The sequence below is a fragment of the Ahaetulla prasina genome, chromosome 2, assembly GCF_028640845.1.
Source record: "Ahaetulla prasina isolate Xishuangbanna chromosome 2, ASM2864084v1, whole genome shotgun sequence".
Classification (NCBI taxonomy): Eukaryota; Metazoa; Chordata; class Lepidosauria; order Squamata; family Colubridae; genus Ahaetulla; species Ahaetulla prasina.
The window spans coordinates 238,194,723-238,217,331 of record NC_080540.1 but is presented as its reverse complement, the minus strand read 5'-3'; the positions used below and the strand labels follow the sequence as shown (position 1 = coordinate 238,217,331).

At 38.7% G+C, this 22,609-nt stretch overlaps 1 protein-coding gene across 3 annotated transcripts in view; it reads left to right on the top strand.

Moving 5' to 3' along the window:
- PTCH1 (patched 1) overlaps positions 1 to 22,609 on the top strand; it is a 98,148-nt gene that overhangs the window by 50,066 nt on the left and 25,473 nt on the right. For 2 of the 3 annotated variants that reach the window (XM_058168370.1, XM_058168373.1), the window contains exons 7-15: positions 476 to 597; positions 2,304 to 2,451; positions 3,908 to 4,039; positions 4,591 to 4,746; positions 6,340 to 6,438; positions 7,676 to 7,801; positions 17,104 to 17,222; positions 17,888 to 18,290; positions 20,985 to 21,294. In XM_058168370.1, coding sequence (XP_058024353.1) covers positions 476 to 597; positions 2,304 to 2,451; positions 3,908 to 4,039; positions 4,591 to 4,746; positions 6,340 to 6,438; positions 7,676 to 7,801; positions 17,104 to 17,222; positions 17,888 to 18,290; positions 20,985 to 21,294 — 1,615 coding nt within the window. The remainder of the gene's footprint in view (positions 1 to 475; positions 598 to 2,303; positions 2,452 to 3,907; positions 4,040 to 4,590; positions 4,747 to 6,339; positions 6,439 to 7,675; positions 7,802 to 17,103; positions 17,223 to 17,887; positions 18,291 to 20,984; positions 21,295 to 22,609) is intronic. The other variant, XM_058168371.1, reaches the window with a different exon arrangement.

Here is a 22,609-nt window from a genome sequence, read left to right as displayed (position 1 = left end):
TTCCTTTCATACAGACTGCAGTTATCCAAAATAATAATATTGTTTTGCCACATGAATCAGACAATCCCTCAAATGCTGCATCCTTAGCAATAAAAGTACAAGAGCAGACTAAATCAGCCTTCGCTAGCTTTTCATGACAACCAAAATCTACTACCTAAGGCAGCTACTTCTCTCTACTTAGAGATAAAACCACCTGGAAAAAGATAAAAATGTACAGCTACCAACTTGAGAGGAAAGTCAAAGCTACATCTGCCAGAATCAATCCTGGTAGCATGAAAATACTTCCATAAATCACATTCTTGCTCTCTCCACAGCCCATTCAAAGTTTGCAACCAGAGCAGGATGTGCAGGATTATGCATATTAGAACATTTACCTTCAGGGGCATCCAAAGTGGTATCAGTGATCCTCCAAAAATGTGAACTTTCCTGTCTTTGATTCTGTAACACCTCCGTTTATTTTTAAAAATACTTTCAGCCTCTTGATGTCGCCTTTGCCTTAAGTGGTGGATGCTATGGACTGTCAAAAAAATACATGCATTGGCAAGAAGAACTGATTATTGGTGGCACTGTTAAAAATGATACTGGGAAACTTGTCAGGTAAGCACTCCTAATCCAGTAATTCTTGCCTGGGACATCCTGGCAAACTGTTCTTAGTCAACAAATCTTGTTTTAAACAAACCATGGCTTAATGTGAAATGTAAATCCAGCTACTGTTTTCTTTTGACTGAAAACTTGACTGTCAGTAATGTGAGATATTTTTTCATCCATTCAATCATATCCAGTTCTTGGAGATTGCCTGGACAAGTCCCTGCAGCTTTCTTGGCAAGGTTTTTCAGACATAGTTTGCCATGGCCTCTTTCCTATGAAAGAAACTAACTGGCCAAAGGTCACCCAGCTGGCTTTGTGCCTAAGGCAGGATTAGAACTCACAGTCTCCTAGTTTTTAGCCTGACACCTTAGTTAGATAAGACAACCTTTATTGCCATTTTTCAGCATACACAATGGCACACATTAAAGTGAAATTCCAGTGTCGCTCTCGAAAGAAAAAATGCCACCCATCAAACAAACAATCCCCCATCTGAAGGATAACAATAATAATACACCGAATTGATTCTCAATGAGAATATTATTATTTATTATATCTACAAAATGAATTTTTGCTTATGAAATAGTGGGGGTAATGTTCAGTAAAAATATTAAAATTAAAGACCCCCTAAATACATATAATGCAAAGAAAAAAAGAACATGCAACATATAATTTAAATCAGAGAGTTTGAAGAAAAGTGTATCTCCCATTTGAGCTCTAGTAGTTTTATTCTTTTTCCACTTGTACGTTAAGAGGCCATGATACCTATGTAGTGATGACTAATGATTATTTGATTCATTGGAGATTTTGGCCTCTGGAATAGGATGGAGAGGACTTTGTTACCTCTCCCCAGTGTCCCATCACATGCAATTACAAAAGATCACCTATCACCCCCTTCTGGACCAAAGACGAGAATCTATTCAGTGATAGAAACTTCTGTTGAATCATGTTACATATGGAAGGATCTCATTTACTGCAACTGTGTTTGCGGGAGGCGGGGGGAGTTCACTTTAAGTCTTCCATTTTCTTCAGATTGTTTGCCAACCAAACCATCTCCTTGATAGGTGTGACTCTTCTATAGGGTCTGCTACTTTGTGAATGGCGCCTTATTTAATTTATACAAATTGAATACTGAATCAGATCCGCCCTTTAATAGAGAAACTATTAAACTATTAAAGGTGGTAGCTCATAGGCTTTCTATATTTTAGTGTCTCTACATCAGTCTTATATTTCCTTATGATAGGATCAGCTTTGTTTATCCAGATATAAGAAGATAGAGGTTTTAAAACAGGAATGTCTGACTGACAACTTTAAGACCTGGCGACTTCAACTCCCAGAAACGAGAATTCTGGGAGTTGAAGTCCACAAGTCTTATAGTTGCCAAGCTTGGAAACCCCAGTTTATAACCTAGATTTTCCCTCCATTTTAAACAACACCATAAATGGTTCTTAGTCAAATTGACTGTGTGGAGCAATTATAAAAAAAAATATTGAAAAAAAAATGGCTTTCTGCTCAGTTCAACCATTAATCACTCTGGCCTTCTGCTGCCCATAAGAACAGCCTTTCATAAAAATCCAGCAAAGATCATTCCCATTCCATAAGCAAAGCTTATATATTTGGTGAAACTGTGCAGTGAAACCAGCTTTTTTTTGGGGGGGGGGGAGGTTTTTTTTTGGGTTGTCCCTTTCTCTTTCTAAATCCCTGATTCTGTCTTGCAGTGCTCAGGCTTTACAGACCATGTTTCAGCTAATGACTCCAAAGCAAATGTATGAGCACTTCAAGGGTTACGACTACGTTTCGCACATCAACTGGAATGAGGACAAGGCAGCTGCAATCCTGGAAGCATGGCAGAGGATGTATGTTGAGGTAAAATGGATGTTTAATTGGAGAATGGTTTCTTTCTTTCATCCAAACCCTACTAGTTCTTCTTCTTGCAGTCCCTCAGGGATGTCCCTTGAGGTAGTGAATCTTGTTAGGATCTGTATTCTCTCCCATTATAGTCAGTCTTCTCTCCAAGCTAGAGACTGCAGATACTACTTGTGTTGGAACTCAACTCCTGTCATTCCTAGCTGGTATGCTGGCTAGAAAAGAGGCAAGTGGAAATCCAACATTTCTGGGAGATTGCATTTAGGACTGACTGATTAAGAACTTTTTTTAAAAAAAAAAAGAAGAAGAAAATACATTTAAAAAATCTGCCACCCGCAGCAAGGTTTGAAGGAAACATTGCAAGTGTGTTTTTGTTAGAATGTGTGGCTTTTAAAATTCATTGTCTTGAGCTGCCGATCTGATTCTGGGCTGCCAAAGCTTAAGGAGAAAAAATGAGCATTTGGTTAGGATGATTTTTTTTTTTTGTCTCCCCTCAGCAAAGGTGTCTGGAAAACATTAGCCCGCCACAGAATCTGTTCACAGCTGCAGTCCCCTTGGTGAGGTCATGTGACATTATCTGGCCTTTGTTTCTCAGGCATTGACCTTTGCTGAGCTGCTTGTGACCTCTTTGAAGTGTCCAGCCAATGAAAAAAGAGAGGGCTAAATCTTAAGAATTTGTTGTTTTTAGATTGGATATAACAACAAATCAGTTGTAGGCTTCTGGATGGAATGCAGAAAACGGTGCAGGAGGGGCCGAGTGAGCTGTGAGCCTTCTTCAGTTTCACTATTTAAAATAAATGGCCATTTTCCTCTCTTTCAAGGTGTACCTTCTTATTTGATCTGTAGCAGCCTGCTGTGGCTCTGCATTGAGTATGGCAATTATATTAACAAAGGGTCAAGGATGCAACTGTAGTGTTTGTAGATGAGAGTGCCTGTGTGTGTGAGTGAGAAGGGAGAGCAACAGACAAAGTGAGGGCGACAATTAAAAAGTTAGTGCTCAGTAGAAATCCGCTCCAGAAATACAAGTAGTCCTCGAGTTACAACCACAATTGAGCCCAAAATTTATATTGCTAAGTGAAATATTTGCTAAATCTGTTTGCTAAATCAACAACTTTTCTTGCCACAGTTGTTAAGTGAATCATAGCATTTGTTGAGCTAGTAGCATGGTTATTAAGTGAATCCGGATTCCCCATTGACTTTGCTTGCCAAAAGGTCACAAAATGGGATCACGTGACCCTGGGACACGGCAACCATCATAAATATGAGTCAGTTGCCAAGCACCTGGGACTGTGGGGATGCTGCAATGGTCGTAAGTGTGAAAAATGGTCATAAATCAGTTTTTTCAGTGCTGCTGCAACTTTGAACGGTCACTAAATGAACTGTTGTAAGTCGAGGACTGCCTGTATATCGTGGTGACTTCCTTTCTGTTATTACAACTCCCATCTTGTTTTCGTAGGTTGCTCATCAAAGTCTTGCACAAAACTCTACTCAGAAGGTGCTTTCCTTTACGACGACGACTCTGGAGGACATCCTAAAGTCATTTTCTGACGTCAGCGTCATCCGAGTAGCCAGCGGCTATCTATTAATGGTAAATTAGGTTTAATATTCATTTTATTCTTCCTCAGTTTTCTTCAAGCTCATGCTATCCATATCTGGAAAGGAGACCAGGCTGGAGAAATCTGTAATTCATGATATACCACTACATGAGTCTTTTATGCTAAGCTGTCATACAAATCATCCCTACAATGTTTTTAACAGCCTTAAAATCTGCATTTTTATGCCACTTGCTCACTTATGTCTCCGATCCATGGAAGATCTGTGGCTCATTAGTGTGAGCACAAAGTTGGCTTGGGATGGGGCCACGGGGTTGTTCTTTGTGGTTTCCTCTTAAATGGTTACAGAGCTGAAGAGATGTCTGTTCGAGATGTGTGGAGGTGCGATTCAGACCTAATGACAGGATCAGACAAGCAAAGCCATTGCTCTATCTCACTGCTGAGAGATGCCTTCCAATATCTGTGTTCCATTAAAATTATATTTTGTTGTTGAAAATTTTGGTCAGGAAAATGAAACATAAAACTGGCTTTCTCTGATGTCAGGCCTCATTTGGGGGGATTTTTTTTTCTTTTGTTCTGCTTACAGCTTGCCTACGCCTGCTTAACCATGCTGAGGTGGGACTGTGCTAAATCCCAGGGTGCTGTGGGTCTGGCAGGAGTCTTGTTGGTTGCTCTCTCGGTAGCTGCCGGATTGGGACTGTGTTCCTTGATTGGGATTTCCTTTAACGCTGCCACAACTCAGGTATTAAACAAACCGTTTGCAAGATGATGCACTGCGGTGTCTCCTATTGAGGGCTGTGTATTCATGTGGGAGGAGGATTTTCTTTAAGAGAACAACCCTCAGAAGTTTGAATTAATATGTTTACCTAAAACCAGTCATGGCTGTGCTTATTTAAGCCCAGAAGACTTCTGAATATGGCACATGGTTCTATGGGATGTATATTTACATTTCACACAAACAGCAAAATTGCAGTTTTTGGCATGGCATGTCAGAGGAAACCAGGGACAAAAAGGGCTTTATAATTTGCACTGAAATTTTTGAAAGGAACCCGTTGTTAACTGCAGAGTAAGGAGGGGAAAGGCTGAATATTTGAGACCTGCGCTGAAATTTTCAGTGACCCGGGAAATTCAAATTGTCCTTGAATAAGCCCTGCTTCCAAAGGCAGGGTGTGCAAACATATGTGCTGTGAAAATGCATACCGTGACACAATTGGCTAAAATCTTCTCTCCAGGAAATTATTATAATGTGTGGGTAATTAACAAATTCATAATCTAAGACTATTAGATTAATAATCTTAATAATTAAAGTCCTAACCAAGGACCTACGAATTGTTAAAATAATCTCTAAGAATGTAGGTAGCGTTAAGTTGGGTGGGTAGAGGATTTATTTTTATTTTTTGTAAAAATAGGGTGTTTGGGACTAATAAATTACGTATTTCCAGATATTGAACAAGAGCTTTAGGTATATTACTGTTAGGGCTCCAATCTCAATTGGTATAACAACAGATTTCTTTTTCCATAAGATTCAACTGTAATCTGCAAGTCTTGGTGTTTTGATTTTTTTCCCAATTGTTTTTCCGCAATCCTAGCATTATCCGGCATAGCAACATCAATGAACCTGACTTTCTTCTTTTCAATAATTCCTGTATATCAGGCATGTTATGAGCAAGATGCCTGTCTGTTTGGATCTTAAACTTCAATATCTTAATTTCCCCAAACCTTCTCAATATGAAGGTTTCAGTGTTTTTTTACTACATTCAAATCCAAACCTCTGGCAAAGTTTCCAGGAATAATTTTAGTAACTCGGTCATAACACTGCTTGTAGTCAGTTTGTGAAATTTTGCTGCAGCTGTTGATCAAATGGTCAGTTATTTCATCCTTTTAACTACAAAGGAGACATTTGCTGTTATTTGGTACATGTTGAATTTTTGTCTTTATGCAATTAGATAGCAAACGAAGCTTGTTCTTGAGCTACTAAAATAAAGCTTTCAATTTCTGAAGAAAGCAAACTAAAATGAGGGGAAAAAAGATGCTGTAATACATATCATCCAATATTAGTTGCTCAAAGCAAGTGGCTCGTTTAATTGGATAGTAAAAATAGCTTTTGGTCCTCATGAATCCACACGAAGACCTGTTACTTTCTACTGGGCCTAACAATATGATGGAGATCCATGGTGTAAATAGTTATGTGCGTAAAGAATTGTGACCTCCTAACTGCAATGCCTCAAGATTTCTGCTTATGCCTAAAGTGAAGTGTAAGATTGCACTTGTCCTACTTCATTAACTTGTTCTTTGGTTATAAAATAGGTGTTGCTGACTGTCTCCTTTTATGCAGGTTTTACCCTTTCTTGCTCTTGGAGTTGGGGTAGATGATGTCTTTCTTTTGGCACATGCATTTAGTGAAACTGGGCAAAATAAGAGAATTCCATTTGAGGTAAATTCAGATATTTCTTACGTTGCATTAAGCATTCAGCAAGCTCACTAAATCTATACTTTAGTTTTTCAATTAGTAGCTGACGACATAAACAATTTCTTATGTTGCTCCAGTTTATTTATTTTGGAACTATGCAGAGTAAACTAACAGCAGTATAAATGACCAGAGATTGTCAAATGGTTTTCCCAATTTTCTCAACCTTTTTGACAAAAATCAGTAAATCAATTGGCATTATCAGCAGAGACATATATATATTTGATTAAGGCTTCCCTCACAGAAGAATCTGGAAATATTATGATTAATATGTTATTCTAGAGGAATGAGATGCTGATTATAGATTATATTTGTTGTCAGTTTGTGATTATTTGCCAAAGTAGATGTTATTCTTCAGAGAAGTTATTTGAATAAATTGAATTAAAATCTCAGTCATTCTCCCAAGTTTTTTGTGAACTGATATTCTATTTTGCATTCTGAAATCAGGCTATTTCTTCTATTTTGGAAATTAAGAAGAAAGTTGTTTGTAGAAATTTTCCATTTAGTTTTCCATTTCTATTGTACAGTGGAATCAGATGCAAAAGTATACATTATTAAAACTCTCATTTCCACAAGCTTTAACTGGGCAAAACAGCGTGACTTTTGGAACAGCCACTCTTTTTCAGCCCAGTCCACCTCACTTGATTGTAGTTGTGAGGAAAATAGGAAGAAGATGGAGCATTATGTATGTTCCCTGCCTTGAGTTATTTATAAAGTAATAAAGGTGGGAATAAAAATCTAATAAAAAATAAAATTTTAAACCAAGATACTTCCAATGAACTGACTTACAGAATGTGTCCAAAATCTGAGACCCATGACTCCTGTGGAATTGAAATTTGACAAATTTTATAAAACAGTTTATGACATAAAATTATATGACTGCCGCCAGCCCACTCACCCACCCCAAAAAAAACAACAACCCCAAAACAAAAGACCCTCCTCTAATCATTAAAAATGGCTAGTTCTCTTCTGTCAAACTTGTGGGACATAGGTTGCTGTTAAATAGCTGATTTTGGCCTTAAAGTGTGATGTTCTTACGGTTATTTTTGCTATATTTGTTTTTATTTGCTGTGAACCACCCAACGTCTTTGATTAGAACAGCCTGTAAATTCTCTTCAATAGCTATTTCTCTATTACACTGTAATTTTATAGATTATGTACTATGTAATTGCAAATTAATTCCATATATGTCTATATGTTTCAGGATAGAACAGGGGAATGTCTGAAACGCACAGGTGCAAGTGTGGCCCTTACATCTATTAGCAATGTTACTGCATTCTTCATGGCTGCCTTAATTCCTATTCCAGCTCTACGGGCATTTTCACTCCAAGTAAGTTCTTCAAGTGAAATTAAATGTCATTTAATTTATTATTTCTCAATACAGTCCAGAGATGAAGCTCTTCACATTCAACACAACTGGGGAGGACTGGTGGAGAAAGCTGGCCAAGAACATAGTGTTTGAATTGGACAAGATGCACAAATTCCCAATTAGAGACTGGTTCTGCAGGGAACAAAGTGATATGTTGACAACAGGGTCTGTACTGACATTCCTATCAGAGGCATCATAAGTAAGAGCAGTTTCTCCTAGTCTCACTGGAGACAATAATGACTCTAGTCCAGTGGTGAAATTCAAATTTTTTTTACTACCAGTTCTGTGGGCGTGGTTTGGCTTGGTGGGCATGGCACGGAAAGGATATTGCAAAATCTCCATTCCCACACTATTCTGGGGCCAGCCAGAGATGGTATTTGCCGCTTCGCCCAGCTACTCAAAATTTCTGCTACCGGTTCTCCAGAGCCTGTCAGAACCTGCTGGATTTCACCCCTGCTCTAGTCCACATTTTTGGAGGGAATCAGCTATTACAGAGCATGCTTAATTTTAGATGTGCATCTTTTCATGAGTATGGTTGACTTGAAACTCCAGTTATCTTCTCATGTGATTTTTGAATCTTATGTTTTAAAATGTGAAAGATTTACTAATTCTCAAAAAAAAAGAACCCTGAATACATAGAGTAGAAACGGTGTGAAATTTGTGCAAGATTGTTTATTTCTGTATGCTGAGTTGTGCTAAATGTCAGGTTTTCTACGTCTCTATACCAGCTGCAAAATGGAATGTTTAATCGGAGTTCTCAATCAGATCTTAAGCTGTGTTCATAAAGATAGAAATTATATTTAGAATTTCTTGTGGTCTCTAATAATAATTTGAAAACTCTCTGCTATCTTCTCAGAGATTTTGGTAGTGAATATTGCATTTTTGGCAGATTGCCATCAGTGGTCTATATATTTTCTTTTAAATCTTCCTCCTTTTTCTTCTGCTTTTACTGATTGATAAACCAGTGTGTGACCAGTTCTCTTCACGTTAAATGTTTGCTTTTTAAAATTAAAATAAATAAATAAAAGAGTTGATTTTTTTAAAAACATTTTGCATTTTCTTTTTTAAAATAAAATTTTATTTTGTTTACCCGGTGAGATTGCTACGTCTCCCATAGGATGAAAAGTACGGCCAGATCCTCTAATCACTATGCCATTATACTCCATGGCCAGAAGGGGGCAGAGTGGAGGTTATTTTTGTATTTTGAGATTTTAATCATAGGAAGAGCAGCACAGGGTGTGAGAGGATTAGGGTTATGCCTCAAATGAGGCCACCTGCAAGGATAAGTGGTGGCGAAAGCAAATACTAACTAATACCCCAACTCAGGACTGGGAATGATGTTGTGAAGACCCAGAGGATTTCTATGAAGAGAGTGTCAAAGCCTCCAGCCTTCCTCTCCGAAGGCCTCTGCGATATTTTACAATTTAAAAACAAATTGAATAACATTATTTACATATTAAAGACATAAAGAATGTGTACGTATTTTTCAATATTTTTATTTATATCAAAGATCCCCAACTCAAATATTTGAAAGGGAAGAAAACGATGGAGGTTATGTGTACTAAAGCCCATTTCTTCCCTTTGATCTAGTGAGTAGGATACAAATCAGTAGTTGCAAATCCAAATTCCTTGAATTAAGGGAACGTCCCTTAAGGAAATCTGTGCAGATCTGCCAGAAGGCAAGAACAGTTAAAACAAAAGGGACGACTTGGGAGTAGGGCTTGGAGATGATTGGCCCCTCCCATAAGACATAAAGGAGGAGCAAAAGCACATGGGTCTTTGCAGGAAGCAACTGTTGTTTGTGCTGGCCAGTTTCAATACTGCAGCTCCGTGTTGACTCTGTGTACCGTGTGGTCTTGCAAAGTTAATTGCCAATTAGGTCTTGGCAGCGTGTCAAGGGAGATAAAGGTGGGTGTTTATCAGCCTTATCCCGAAGAACTGTGGCAGACTTCTGTCGGATTCTTTGCAACTATTTGAGACTCATCTGTGAAGGAACAGATTGAGAATGAACAAGCTCTGAATGAGCAAAATTCACAGTTGTTGAAATAAACAGAGGGTTTTTGGGACTCATTGTGTACTTTTACTGTATCAGGAAGCCTGAACCTTTGCAAAATGCAGTGGTGAGAGCAGTTATGTGTGTTTCTTCGTAAGTTGCATTGGTTATCAGCTTGTTATGTGTGTTTCATTGGTTATCTTGTGTTTCTCCGAAAGTAGCATTTGTTATCAGTTTGTTTCCAGTCCAATTCCAGCTGGTGGTGTTAACATTTAAAGCCTTTATGGCATGGGACTAGGTTATTTTTGGCATCACCTCTCCCTAATTTCATCTGCTCATCCTATTAGATCCAGCAGATGTTATAGATTCTGTCATCTAGGAAGCTACCTTTAGCAGGCCCTTGATAGCTGGTCTTCTCTGTGGTGGCATCCTCCTTATGGAATCTTCTCCCCCCTGAGGTCAGGTTATCCTCATGTCTTTTGAGCTTCTGAAGGTCCTTCAAGATTTGGTTGTGTCAGCAGGCCTGGGGACTCCAGCGAACAGTTGAGCTAGTGAGTGGCTCTGCTGTTGTTAACACCCCTTCATCTATTTTTTACATTAGCTCAGGGTTTTTTTAAATAGTTTTTTGATGTTTTAATTAATAATTATAATGATTTTGGGGTATTTATCGGTTTTAACCTGTAAGCAGCTGAGAGTTGCTTGTTGTTCAGATGGGCAGTTACATAAATTAAGATAGATAAATACAAGAATAAATAAATAAAACATCTCTGAAATGATGACTCATGGGGTCCAGGTTTTCTAGTTACTTACTATAAATGGCAGCTCATAATTTACTATGCTTTTGTCAGAGGGATATTGCTCACCCAACCCACTCTCTTTTCTTCTGGTTCTCCTCATGTTTGTATAAGTAGGATAGGCTGGGGAAACAAATGTGTGCTCTCATAACTTTCTATGCATACTTTTCTTCCATATCTCTCTACTGCATATAAGTGACAACTGACACCAGACTTAATTATAATCAGATGAACAGGCTCTGATTTCACATTTATGACATAAAAGTGGAGGAGGGGGGAGAAGGCCTTCCATTGGGGCTTTTTCCTTTCTAGGATTAGATTAATTCCGTGGTGCTGTGGATAACCTTGTAATTCTTGATTAAAAATGCATTTAGTTTCATAACCCATATCTGTTTTCTGTGACTTATATAGACAGATATCCGTGAGCTAACAAAATTGTTTTTCTTGCATGAACTGATAATATAGAGCCCAGCTTATGTGGATTTGACATTCTGGATCATAACCAATATCTTGGCAAAATGCTATCACGTGCACGCTGCTCTCATTTTTCCTTTCTCTTTCTACATGTGTGTGTGTGTATTTCTGCACATACGTTAGTTTTTCTATATTATAGTTAAAATTATGATTTCCACCCCGAAGATAATGCTCCAGCAGAAAGGCTGTTAGTAGCCAATTCCATCCTTAGCAAAGATCTGGCACTTGCATTTTCTCAGGCGTCACTTTTCTCTTGCTTGGTTCATCAGTCATTAAAAATATGCATATTGAAATTATTGTGGTGTTTTCAGGTGGTGGGGATTTGAATACAGTAATTTTTTCTTATGAAGTCTTCTGAGCCAGATTTATTCACTTAAATCTTAAAGTTTTGCCTACCAATAATGCAGTTTCATATGATCTGAAGAGAAACCAGTTTCAGTGTTGTCCACTAAATATGTATTTTGCCATGCACGAGGAAAGGAAAGCTAATTTTTGTTCTTGTTAGCAGTTGCTATTTAATTTCTTGTACAGATTTGCTATTTTACTTCATATTTTACCAGCTATGGTAAAATTCAGATGGTGCATACTGTGGCATGCAGAATCAAAGGGCAATGCAAGTTACTTTTGGGTGGTCTTTTTGAAAATGTAGAATTTTCTGCTCTTACAGCTCTCCACCCTGCCTTTGGTCATTTAAAGCAAAAATTTATTTTATGAAGAATTCCTGTCTGTCCAGGAAATCCTCCACAGCCAAGTTAAGAAAGCACAGCAATGTAACAACACCATTGCTTTTCTTTTCAGTAATGTTTATAGCTGTTTCTCTGTATAGAAGTTCTATATCAGATGGGCTTAAACAGAAAGTTGCTTTAACCTTCTTCTATCTTTTTTCACTTTCCCCGAGACACTAAAAGATAACAATCAAAGCCTTGTTAGTTTTTGAGGCTCAATATTGGTAAAATAATCCAATTGCTGAGAACATAAGTAAGTCAGACCTCAGACCTGCAGATTAATTCTCCCTGTATTTTGCTCATATTTGTTTGTCACTCATGGAGGGGTGTGTGTGTGTGTGTATAGTATGAAGCAACACATTAAGAGACAAGGCTTCAATTGCAACCACAATCTTAATTTTTTAAATCTTTCCAGTATTAATTGAATATCTTTGTCAGATTGAATACCTTTGGAGCTATATGACATTATAGCCCTTAAATCAGGGGTGGGAAAACTGTGGCAACTTTATGACTTGTGGACTTCAATTCCCAGAATTCCTGAGCCCATAGTACTGCTACTTGGAACATAGCTAATACTATACAATTGGCCCCCATTCCATCCCATTGCAGAATCTCAACACAAACAACTTCAAGAATATGTCTCCTTATACTGGGAACTATAGGGTTACAGGTAGTCCTTGACTTACAGTCATTACAGTCGAAGTTATAATGGCACTGATAAAAGTAACTCATGGCTATTTTACACACTTAATACAGTTGCAACAGTCCCTGGCCATGTGATCAAACTTCAGACACTTGGCAACTGGTTCAAATTTTTGACAGGAGACTGGGGTCATGTGATCACCCTTTGCAATCTTCTGACAAGCAAAGTCAATGCAGAAGCCAGATTCACTCATATTTTCACATTTTCCTAATTTAACAATTGCAGTGATTCACTTAGCAACTGTGGCAAGAAAGGTAATAAAATGAGGCAAAATTCACTTAACTGTCTTGCTTAGCAATAGAAATTTTGGTCTCAATTGTGGTCATAAGTCAAGCACTACCTGTATCTAGGGGTGGGATTCCAAAATTTTAGCAATTGGTTCTCTGCCCGGTTGCTGGGTGGGTGTGGCCATGGTGGGCATGGCCTACTCAGCCTCCTGCAGCACGTGGAGGGAGGCGGTGTTTTCACCCTCCCCAGGCTCCGGAGGCTTTTTTTGAGCCCCTGGGAGGGCGAAAACGGCTTCCCCCGGGCTCTGGAGGCCCATTTCCTGACTTCCGGAACTTCTAGGAGGCCCGGTTTTCACCCTTCCCAGGATCTGAAAGCTTTCCTCGAGCCTCTGGGAGAGTGAAAATGGCATACTCTGGGGCCCGTTTCTGGAAGGCCCGGTTTTCGCCCTCCAGACCCTCCCAACAAGCTCTGCACTTACCTAGCATCCAAAATGGGCCGTGTGGAGACTCCTGGGAGGGGCAGAGTGGGGTGGGCGGGGCCAGCCAGTCCATGCAACTACTGGTTCGGTGAACCAGATGTAAAATTAGCATCTGGTTCGCTCAAACCGGTCCGAACTGGCTGAATCCAACCCTTGCCTGTATTTCATTAATCTGTATATGAATAGAGGAACTCCTGATCATGGAGATCAATTGACCATAACATAGTAATAAAAACATGAGCAATGGGTTCACTTTTTTGTTTTTGAAGCAGCCCAGTGGGTAAGATGATGGAAGATGGCTTGGATCTGGGTATCTTTTTTTTTTTTTTTTGCAGGTGATTAGTTTAGCGTAATGGTTAAAATATCAGGCTTGAAACTGGGAGAATGTGAATTCTAGCCCTCCTCCACAGGCACAAAGCCAGCTAGATGATCTTGGGACAGTCACTTTCTCTAAGCCTTGGGAAAGAGGCAGTGAAAAATTTTGTCAAAAAACCCTGCAGGGACTTAACCAGGCAGCCTCCAAGAATCGGACATGACTGAACGGAAGGGGGCGGGGCGGGTGGGGGAATGAAGGTTTACAAGTACAGCTTCTCTGTGTGCTTTTGCTCCCAAATCGTAAGAAACCACACCCATCAATTTCTAACACTAGTGAATTGAAAGTAGCTCTGGAAGCCATAAAAGAAGGTTTGGCTTACAGAAGGCTCTTGGATCTGAGACTGTCAATTCCTGCTCAACATTGTTATTTTCACGGGTATTTTATTATCGTACTCATCACTTACGGCAAGTCTTAAATACTTAATTAAAGTTTCAGTGACCTACCCTGTGTTCCACCTCAATTACTCTTAAATTCCACCTGTCATATGGATACCACCAATTAAGAACCCTTGATTTACACCATCCAGTTTCTTCCGTCATAAGCTTCTCTACTTGCAAAAAACTCAATGGCACAGTCTTTTTCCTGTAGTGAGTGCCTTTGTGAGAAGCAGAAAGATATCCTTTTCACTTGCTTAATGATGCACAGTGGCCTGTTAAGTGCATGTACATAGTGGGAATAACAGTGCCAGTTGCACTGACTCATTTATCATTTTACTCCCACCTTAGGCTGGAACAGTTGCATCTATCTACCTCTAGTTCCTTAAGTTCTTTTTTGTCCCAGTCATACATATTTTTAATTTTGGTTGCAAATGCTGGGCAGGAAGACGGAAGAAGAAAATATAACATTGTGAATTTCATTAGGACGGAGATGCATACGATTAGCAATAAGGTGCAAGGAGGATCTCTTTATTTGTAATATCTCTTATCAAACAATAAATCCATTTACTCTGGGTGGCTTGTAAGGGATAAGTATATTGGAGTACATAGTCAGGATCTCACTTTACTTTCAATAACTTCAGTGCATATCTTATTTTATTTCAGCGAATTCATGGGGCAGCAGCCATCATGTTTTAAAGCAGAAGATTATTGGGGGGAAAAAACGATTCGTAGATGGTGTGTCAGTGTGGAACCTAGACATAAAATATTCTAAATATTTCTTACATATTTACTATACTTGGATGCTGCCCAGTTCCTGAAGATTCTGGACAATTAATCTCAAAAACAGGAACAAAAACAACCTGGGAATGGTAACTGGATTAGATGGCTCCATTGTTTATAATCTGATGCCCTCTCTTAGCTTTTTATAATAATATTACATTTTTGTACTCTTAGAATGTTTTTGAAATTGTTTTTATAGTTGTTCGTACAGTACCTAGAATCATGCTTCATGAGAAGAGCGGCCACATAAATATGATCAAACCATCCCCAAAGAACCCAGTATGTTCAAAAATAAAAAGTCAAGAAAATATAAAACTAGGAAATGCAAAAGTCAAGTGCCCGCGAAACCCCCCCATCTTCGATCATAACATAATCCTGCAAGATGGAACAGATGGGTCTTCACAGCCTTCCTGAAGCCAAAATGGGGTGAATATTCTATGTGCATATTAAAGCTGTTGAGTACAACTGAGTCTTCCTTTCTTTGTGAGCAGTGGAGCCAGAAGTTTTGTATACTTTAGGATTAAGAAATATAGCTGCCTGCTAGGTCTGTGGAACTCCATAGGGAAAAATATGAGGCTTTCAGATTTACCTTCTTACTGATGGGTGACTTGAAGAAACTTTGCTATTCCTGTTACACAGGGGTGAATTAGTTTTCAGCCAATTCTGTAAAAAAATTGGTTCATAAACTGCTGGTAACTACTCCTGTGTGTGTGTGTGTGTGTAATTTGAGCATATCCGTGAGATAATGGAACAATTTCTTTTGAGGCTTAGGGATCCCCTTTTATGAGAATAAGTTCTGGGAATGCTTCAGTCTGGTATAAACTCCCTTTTTGTTTTCCCCCACAGCATACCTGATAAGGACCTCATTCTTACAAACATTCTTATATGTTTGTCTTTGTGGCTTTCAGTGTTGATTGAAACTGGCTACATAACTGTATTCTAAATCTTTGCAAGTCATGATTTTTAGCTAAGTGATTTGTAAATGTAACCAAATGTGGTTTATATAATAAACTGTGCTTTAAGCAAATGATGACTTAATGAGATTGGTGAAGGCAGCATAAATTAGGGGTAGTGTGGGTTACTGAAATATAGTCTTAGCCAATATCTTGTTATTAGACACCAAGACATGAACTGGAGATAAACAATGCAGTGCCTTTTCTAAAATCAAACATATTTAGTCTGGTCAATGCTAGGACAAGACTTCCTAGAAACTCTATATATACATAACATGTAATAAATAAATGAAAAGAACCATCTTTTTTCTACCTGTATGCATATCATCCTAAGCAAGTCTGTCTTTTCTTTATTTTCCTGAGCAAATTCCAGTTAGGGAAGGAATTCTGTAGGGGAAAAGGTACATATTGGATCGTGACTGAGTTATGAGTTCACTTTCAGAATGTCCAAGGATAGATTGATAGACAGACAGACAGACAATCAATATATTTTGGTCTGAAGTTGAATTGATATTCATAACTAGTGAATCTTCATTAATTGTTAAGAGTTTGTTTGAAGGCTGTATAAAAATATGCTCTTATGTAATTTCTTTCTTTGGTAATTTAGAATCAGTCTGGAGGGATGAAAATTATTGTGCAAAGTATCTATAAAACTGTTTAAAAACTTCAGGGAAAGAGTGTGGTGAAATACAAAAAACACTAATGCGGTGAAGGACCTCATTAACCTTTGCAAAGTCTTTCTTTCGATATTTTAAATCCAAAAAACAGGCCTCTGTCAATATCAATCTTACCTAAATAGCCATTTGTTTCTCTGACAGTTCTTCCTAGTAAGGTACAAAAGAGGATACTGAAGCCCTGACTCATGTACCTTGTGTGGTGATATAAATCAAAGGCTGTTTAAATGAATGGATCACTGCTCTGAAACACTAAGTAGTGGCTAATTGGTCTCATAAACAGCTTCCACCGAAGAACACTTCTATGGTTACATCGTGGAGTTGTAGGTCTTGACTTGGAGACTAGTTTCTCTCCCTCTACTCTATTCTTTTTTGACACAAAAATGTTACTAAATTAAATTAATATGAACATCTGAGCTTTTTTTAAAAAATGGTAAATTGTTTTTTTATTTGTTCTAGTTTCCCCCATGAGAAATGAATTTGAGATCTGGTAACACAGACAAGAATGTTTATTAAGACAATATCTAATTCTTAATACTTCATTGCTATATTTAACTTTACAATATGGAAACCTAGTTATAACCTGAGTTTCAGTGTTGAAATAACAATAGTTACATATTTTTTTTAAAAAAAAGATAATAAGCCTCCCTCCCTTCCTTCCTGTAGCCTTAGTATTGCTGATGTTCTTTTTTCTCTTTGATTATACAGGCTGCTGTGGTTGTAGTATTTAATTTTGCCATGGTTCTGTTAATTTTTCCTGCTATTTTGAGTATGGACCTATACCGCCGGGAAGATCGGAGGCTGGATATATTCTGCTGTTTTACAAGGTGAGATGAAAGGAATATTACAAATATTACATCATTTTAAATGGATGTTTTACCACTGACTACTTTAGGCAGAGACACTTATTCCTAAAGTTGTATGGTAGAATTTGAGGTCACTTTCAAACTTCTTATATTCCAAATGAATGGAAACCCTGAGCTATAATGTCTGGAGAAGCAAACTGAGCATTATTGCACCCCTGGTTGCCACGAACTGCTCTATGGTTGGAAGAGATTGGTTGACCAGTTTCTTACGATTACATCAATGTCATTAGGGAGGTTCTAATAGCAGCCACAAAATACACTTCATACATCACTAAACTATAAAGTGTTTTGGCTTTGAGAGAGTCTAGTATGTTTTCTTTATTCTGCTGGTGAACTGGTATAATTGAATACTCACCAATATACCAGTAACTCTCCTCTCTAATCATTTTGTGTGGCTTCAAAATGGAAAAATGGTGGTTTTGCTAATTTAATAATATTTCCAGAAACACAGAGAGTGTTAAGGAACTTAAAACAGTGGATTGTGTTTCTTGCACATTGCAAAACTCCATATATGTAGGCGTACTTTGTATACAAACACTCTATTAAATGTTTACAAATAATAGGTCATAGAACAATTCTGGTCACAACCACAGTGCATCTATCTACTTTCCCTATTTTTCTTTCAGCCCCTGCGTCAGCAGAGTCATTCAAATTGAACCTCAAGCATATACAGAGACCGGTGATAACTTACGCTACAGTCCTCCGCCGCCCTACAGCAGCCCCAGTTTTGCCCACGAAACCCAAATCACAATGCAGTCTACAGTCCAGTTGCGCACTGAATACGACCCACACACTCAGGTTTATTACACCACAGCAGAACCTCGGTCGGAAATATCGGTACAACCAGTCACCATGCCACAAGATAACCTCAGCTGCCAGAGCCCAGAAAGCACCAGTTCAACCCGGGATCTTCTTTCTCAGTTCTCTGGAACTACATTGCATTGTCTTGAGCCTCCCTGTACGAAATGGACACTCTCCTCTTTTGCTGAAAAGCGGTATGCACCACTCCTGTTAAAACCAAAAGCAAAGGTAATTTTGGTTGATTGATTGGTTACTCTTGTCTTTTGTAATCACAGTTAAAATATATTGGCCGGCCTTGAAAATCTAGAGATAATTCTAAGTATCTAAAGTTCATGCTGGATTCTGCCTCCATATACAGATTCTTCAGTTTTTAAAAAATGGCACTGATTTATCTCTGGAAATAGCTCTTGTTTAAGCTTACCTCCTTCTCCTTCAGATACAGGTTGTTCTTGACTTATGACCACAATTGAGCCCAAAATTCCTGTTGCTAAACAAGGTAGTTAAGTGAGTTTTGCCCCATTTTATGACTATTCTTGCCACAGTTTGTTTGTTTATTTATTTAGAAAATTTATATTGCCACCTACTTGCAGATGGCGACTCAAGACAGCTTACAAGGTTATAAAAATAGCATATAAAAGAAATAAAAAGAATAAAAAGAAAAATAGAATAGAATAGAATTTTTTATTGGCCAAGTGTGATTGGACACACAAGGAATTTGTCTTGGTGCATATGCTCTCAGTGTACATAAAAGAAAAGATATGTTCATCAAGAATCATAAGGTACAACACTTAATGATAGTCATAGGGTACAAATAAGCAATCAAGAAACAATATCAATATAAATCGTAAGGATACAAGCAACAAAGTTACAGTCACACAGTCATGAGTGGAAGGCGATGGGTGATGGGAACGATGAGAAGATTAATAGTAGTGGAGATTTAGTAAATAGTTTGACAGTATTGAGGGAATTATTTGTTTAGCATAGCGATGGCGTTTGGGAAAAAACTGTTCTTGTGTCTAGTTGTTCTGGTGTGCAGTGCTCTATAGCGTCATTTTGAGGGTAGGAGTTGAAACAGTTTCTGTCCAGGATGTGAGGGTCTGTAAATATTTTCACAGCCCTCTTTTTGACTCGTGCAGTATACAGGTCCTCAATGGAAGGCAGGTTGGTAGCAATTGTTTTTTCTGCCGTTCTAATTATCCTCTGAAGTCTGTGTCTGTCTTGTAGGGTTGCAGAACCAAACCAGACCGTTATAGAAGTGCAGATGACAGACTCAATCATTCCTCTGTAGAACTGGATCAGCAGCTCCTTGGGCAGTTTGAGCTTCCTGAGTTGGTGCAGAATAATAAAATAATAACCCCCCACCCTGGCAAGAACACACATTCATACTAGACATTTAATGGGCTCCATCCCACTCTGGGTTTGCCAGGCACGCTGACATGAGTACCATGTCTTTAGGGCCTTCTGAAAGAGTGTTAGAGTGGGGGCCAGTCTAATCTCTGGGATGATGTTCCAGCGAGAGGGGACCACCACAGAGAAGGTCCTTCTTCTGGGTCCCACCAGATATACTGTATATCCTTAAGGGACCCACAACATTCCTTGCCTTCTCACTCTAGTGGGTTGGGTAGATGTGACCGACAAGAGACGGTCTCTCAGATAACCTGTTGTTAAGTGAATCATCGCGGTTGTCAAGTTAGTAACATGATTGTTAAAGGTAATCTGGCTTCCCCATTGATTTTGCTTGTGAGAAGGACACAAAAAGTGATCACACGACCGGGGACACCAACCATCATAAATAGGAGTCAGTTGCCAAATTTTGATCATGTGACCATGGGCATACTCCAACAGTCATAAGTATGAAAAATTTTAATTTTTTTTATTTTATTTTTTTAAAATTTTATTTGCATTTATATCCCGCCCTTCTCCAAAGACTCAGGGCGGCTTACACTATGTCAGGCAATAGTCCATAAGACACTTTTTTCAGTGCCGTTGCAACATCAAACCATCACTAAAAGAACTGTTGTGTGTCAAGGACTACCTGTACATGTGAAGGTCAGTCGCATGGCTTGATCATTTGTGGTTCCAGATCCTTAGGATGCTTTTCCTTCCAAGGAAGTTGTTTCTCAAGCTTTTGCATTATTGTTGTCATTTCAATTTCTCTTGTCCAAACATTTGGCCAAATCATTAAGATTCCTGGCTCTGGCTTGAAAATGAGCAAACATAGGGAGCATGAGCATCTGAAGGCAAGGAATCAACGTCAGAGTGGAGACCATGATAATCCTATGTCCCCCTTTTATATATGTTGTACACACAATGCATGTAAGGGAGGCAGGGCTTTGATTGTGCAATTGCAACTGTCCTTCTGATGTCTCTGGTACTGTGTCGATAGGGATTTGGGCATGTAAATTCTACAATGAAGCAGTTGTCCGAGATGTTGCTCAACCTTAGTTCGGTTGGAATACTTTTACAAACAACATGGCCACCATTAGGCTATTAAAAGTGCACAGAAACTATTAATTAGGTCAACATATGTGGGTGGCACCAGGTTGGGAGGGCTATGCTAAACATTGGCGGAATCAATGCATCACATTGAACCATTGTTCTAACTATGGTTTGTTAAACAACCCATTATTGCTGAGCTCACATATTGTAATCTACCACAGCTAGCTGCATACAGCACGCTAAACCAAAACTCAGCAAACTACAGTATGCTTGGTACATTTTTGTCAGCTCAGCCAATGAATATATTGGTTCTGCTGAAAATGGAACCTGAGAAACCACGAGTCCTTATAGAAGTCATATGTTATAAAGTTAAATGGTTCCATATGCATTCTTTTGTAGTTTTTGTAGCCCATGATTTTCTTAACATTAAAATCCATTTACTTATGCATGCTTTTTTTCTGTGTGTGTTTTTTTTTTTTCCAGATTATGATCATTTGTCTTTTTTTGGGCTTACTTGGCCTCAGTCTTTATGGAACGACTCGTGTGAGAGATGGATTGGATCTCACAGACATTGTGCCACGGGAGACTCGAGAGTATGAGTTCATTGCAGCCCAGTTCAAATACTTCTCATTCTACCATATGTATATTGTTACCCAGAAAGCGGATTATCCCAACATCCAACATTTACTTTATGAACTTCACAGAAGCTTCACCAATGTGACCTACGTCTTATTGGAGGAAAACAAGCAGCTTCCTAAAATGTGGTTGCATTATTTTAGAGACTGGCTGCAAGGTAAAACCAAACAGCGATAAATACATCTTTCTTACAAATGTACTTCTTGCCTTTGAATGCATCATACCAGTGATTGATGCTTTTCTCCTGTGGAATCTCTCTGAAAGTCAAGAATTTATACAAATTATACAGTTAGTCCTTTTATAATTTATTTGCCAGCAAATCCTCACATTTATGACCTTTGAGGTCTGTAAAGCAAAGGAAAGCTGAAGTAAGGTCATATGCAAAGTTGTGGTTTCACTTAGTGACCACTTTGCTTAATAACTGAGTTGCAGGTCCCAGTTATGGTCAATAAACAAGGACTACCCATATCCTTTGAGACTTATCATTTCAAAATGCAGATTAATCAGTTATTAGGGAATTCTGGAAGCTGAAGTCCACAAGTCTTAAAGCTGCCAAGCCTGGACACCCTTTCTCTATAGGAAACAGAGAAAGAGTTTGCAAACAGGAATGAGTACCCATGGTTGTGTCATTTGGGCCCTGTTCTTCTTTCCAAGGTTCTTCCCTCTTTATAGCTAAGGCTAACCTGTCAGCTCTGTAAAGATGGTTTTGATTACAGTCTCCCAGTGCAGCTGTGAGGTGGGTTGGTGGATCCCTCCCACCCTTCCCTTTTCTGCTTTAGACATGCGGTTGGTTCATCTGTTCTCACACAGCCTCCTTGCTCTGGGCTGTGGCTTCCTATTCTAAATCTGATCCAAATTTGCTCTGTGAGGTATTTTTTTCCCAGCCTCTCCCTTGGAAGGGGTGGCAAAGAGGAAGAGAACAGTTGAGAGTGAATAGGTGTTGGCTGTGATCTTTACACGTGCTGGCAGCAGATCCCACAACTTGTATTAGCTCCACAAGTTGAACAGATGGAACAAATTGACAAAATCATGTTCACTCATGCTGTGCTCAAGCAGGAGCTGGGTTGCTGTTTGAAGTTTGAACGGTGCGGTGTGAGTTTCTTTTTCCTCCAGCTTTGCGGTGGAATTTCTGGTCATGTTGTTGTATAACCTATGGCTTCAGCACCTAGTGGTAGCCGAAACAACTAAAGTCCTATATGTCTCCTCCATGTTGTGTAATTCCTTTTAGGGTTGTGAGTGGATAAAACTTTTTTCAGATAATGGCCCCATGTCTGACTTTGTTATTGCAGTTTTTTGGCTCAGTCCCTGGATTGTATTTGAATAAAGCAATTAATTTTCCCTCCAAGCGTTTGTTTGCAAATTACTTGATGCTTAGGTCTTCCATTGTAGATTTCAAGTCAGGTTCTTTATTGTGTGTGTGTGTTCTCATTTCTTATTAGCAGACCATACAGATAGTAACCCTGCTCATCTGA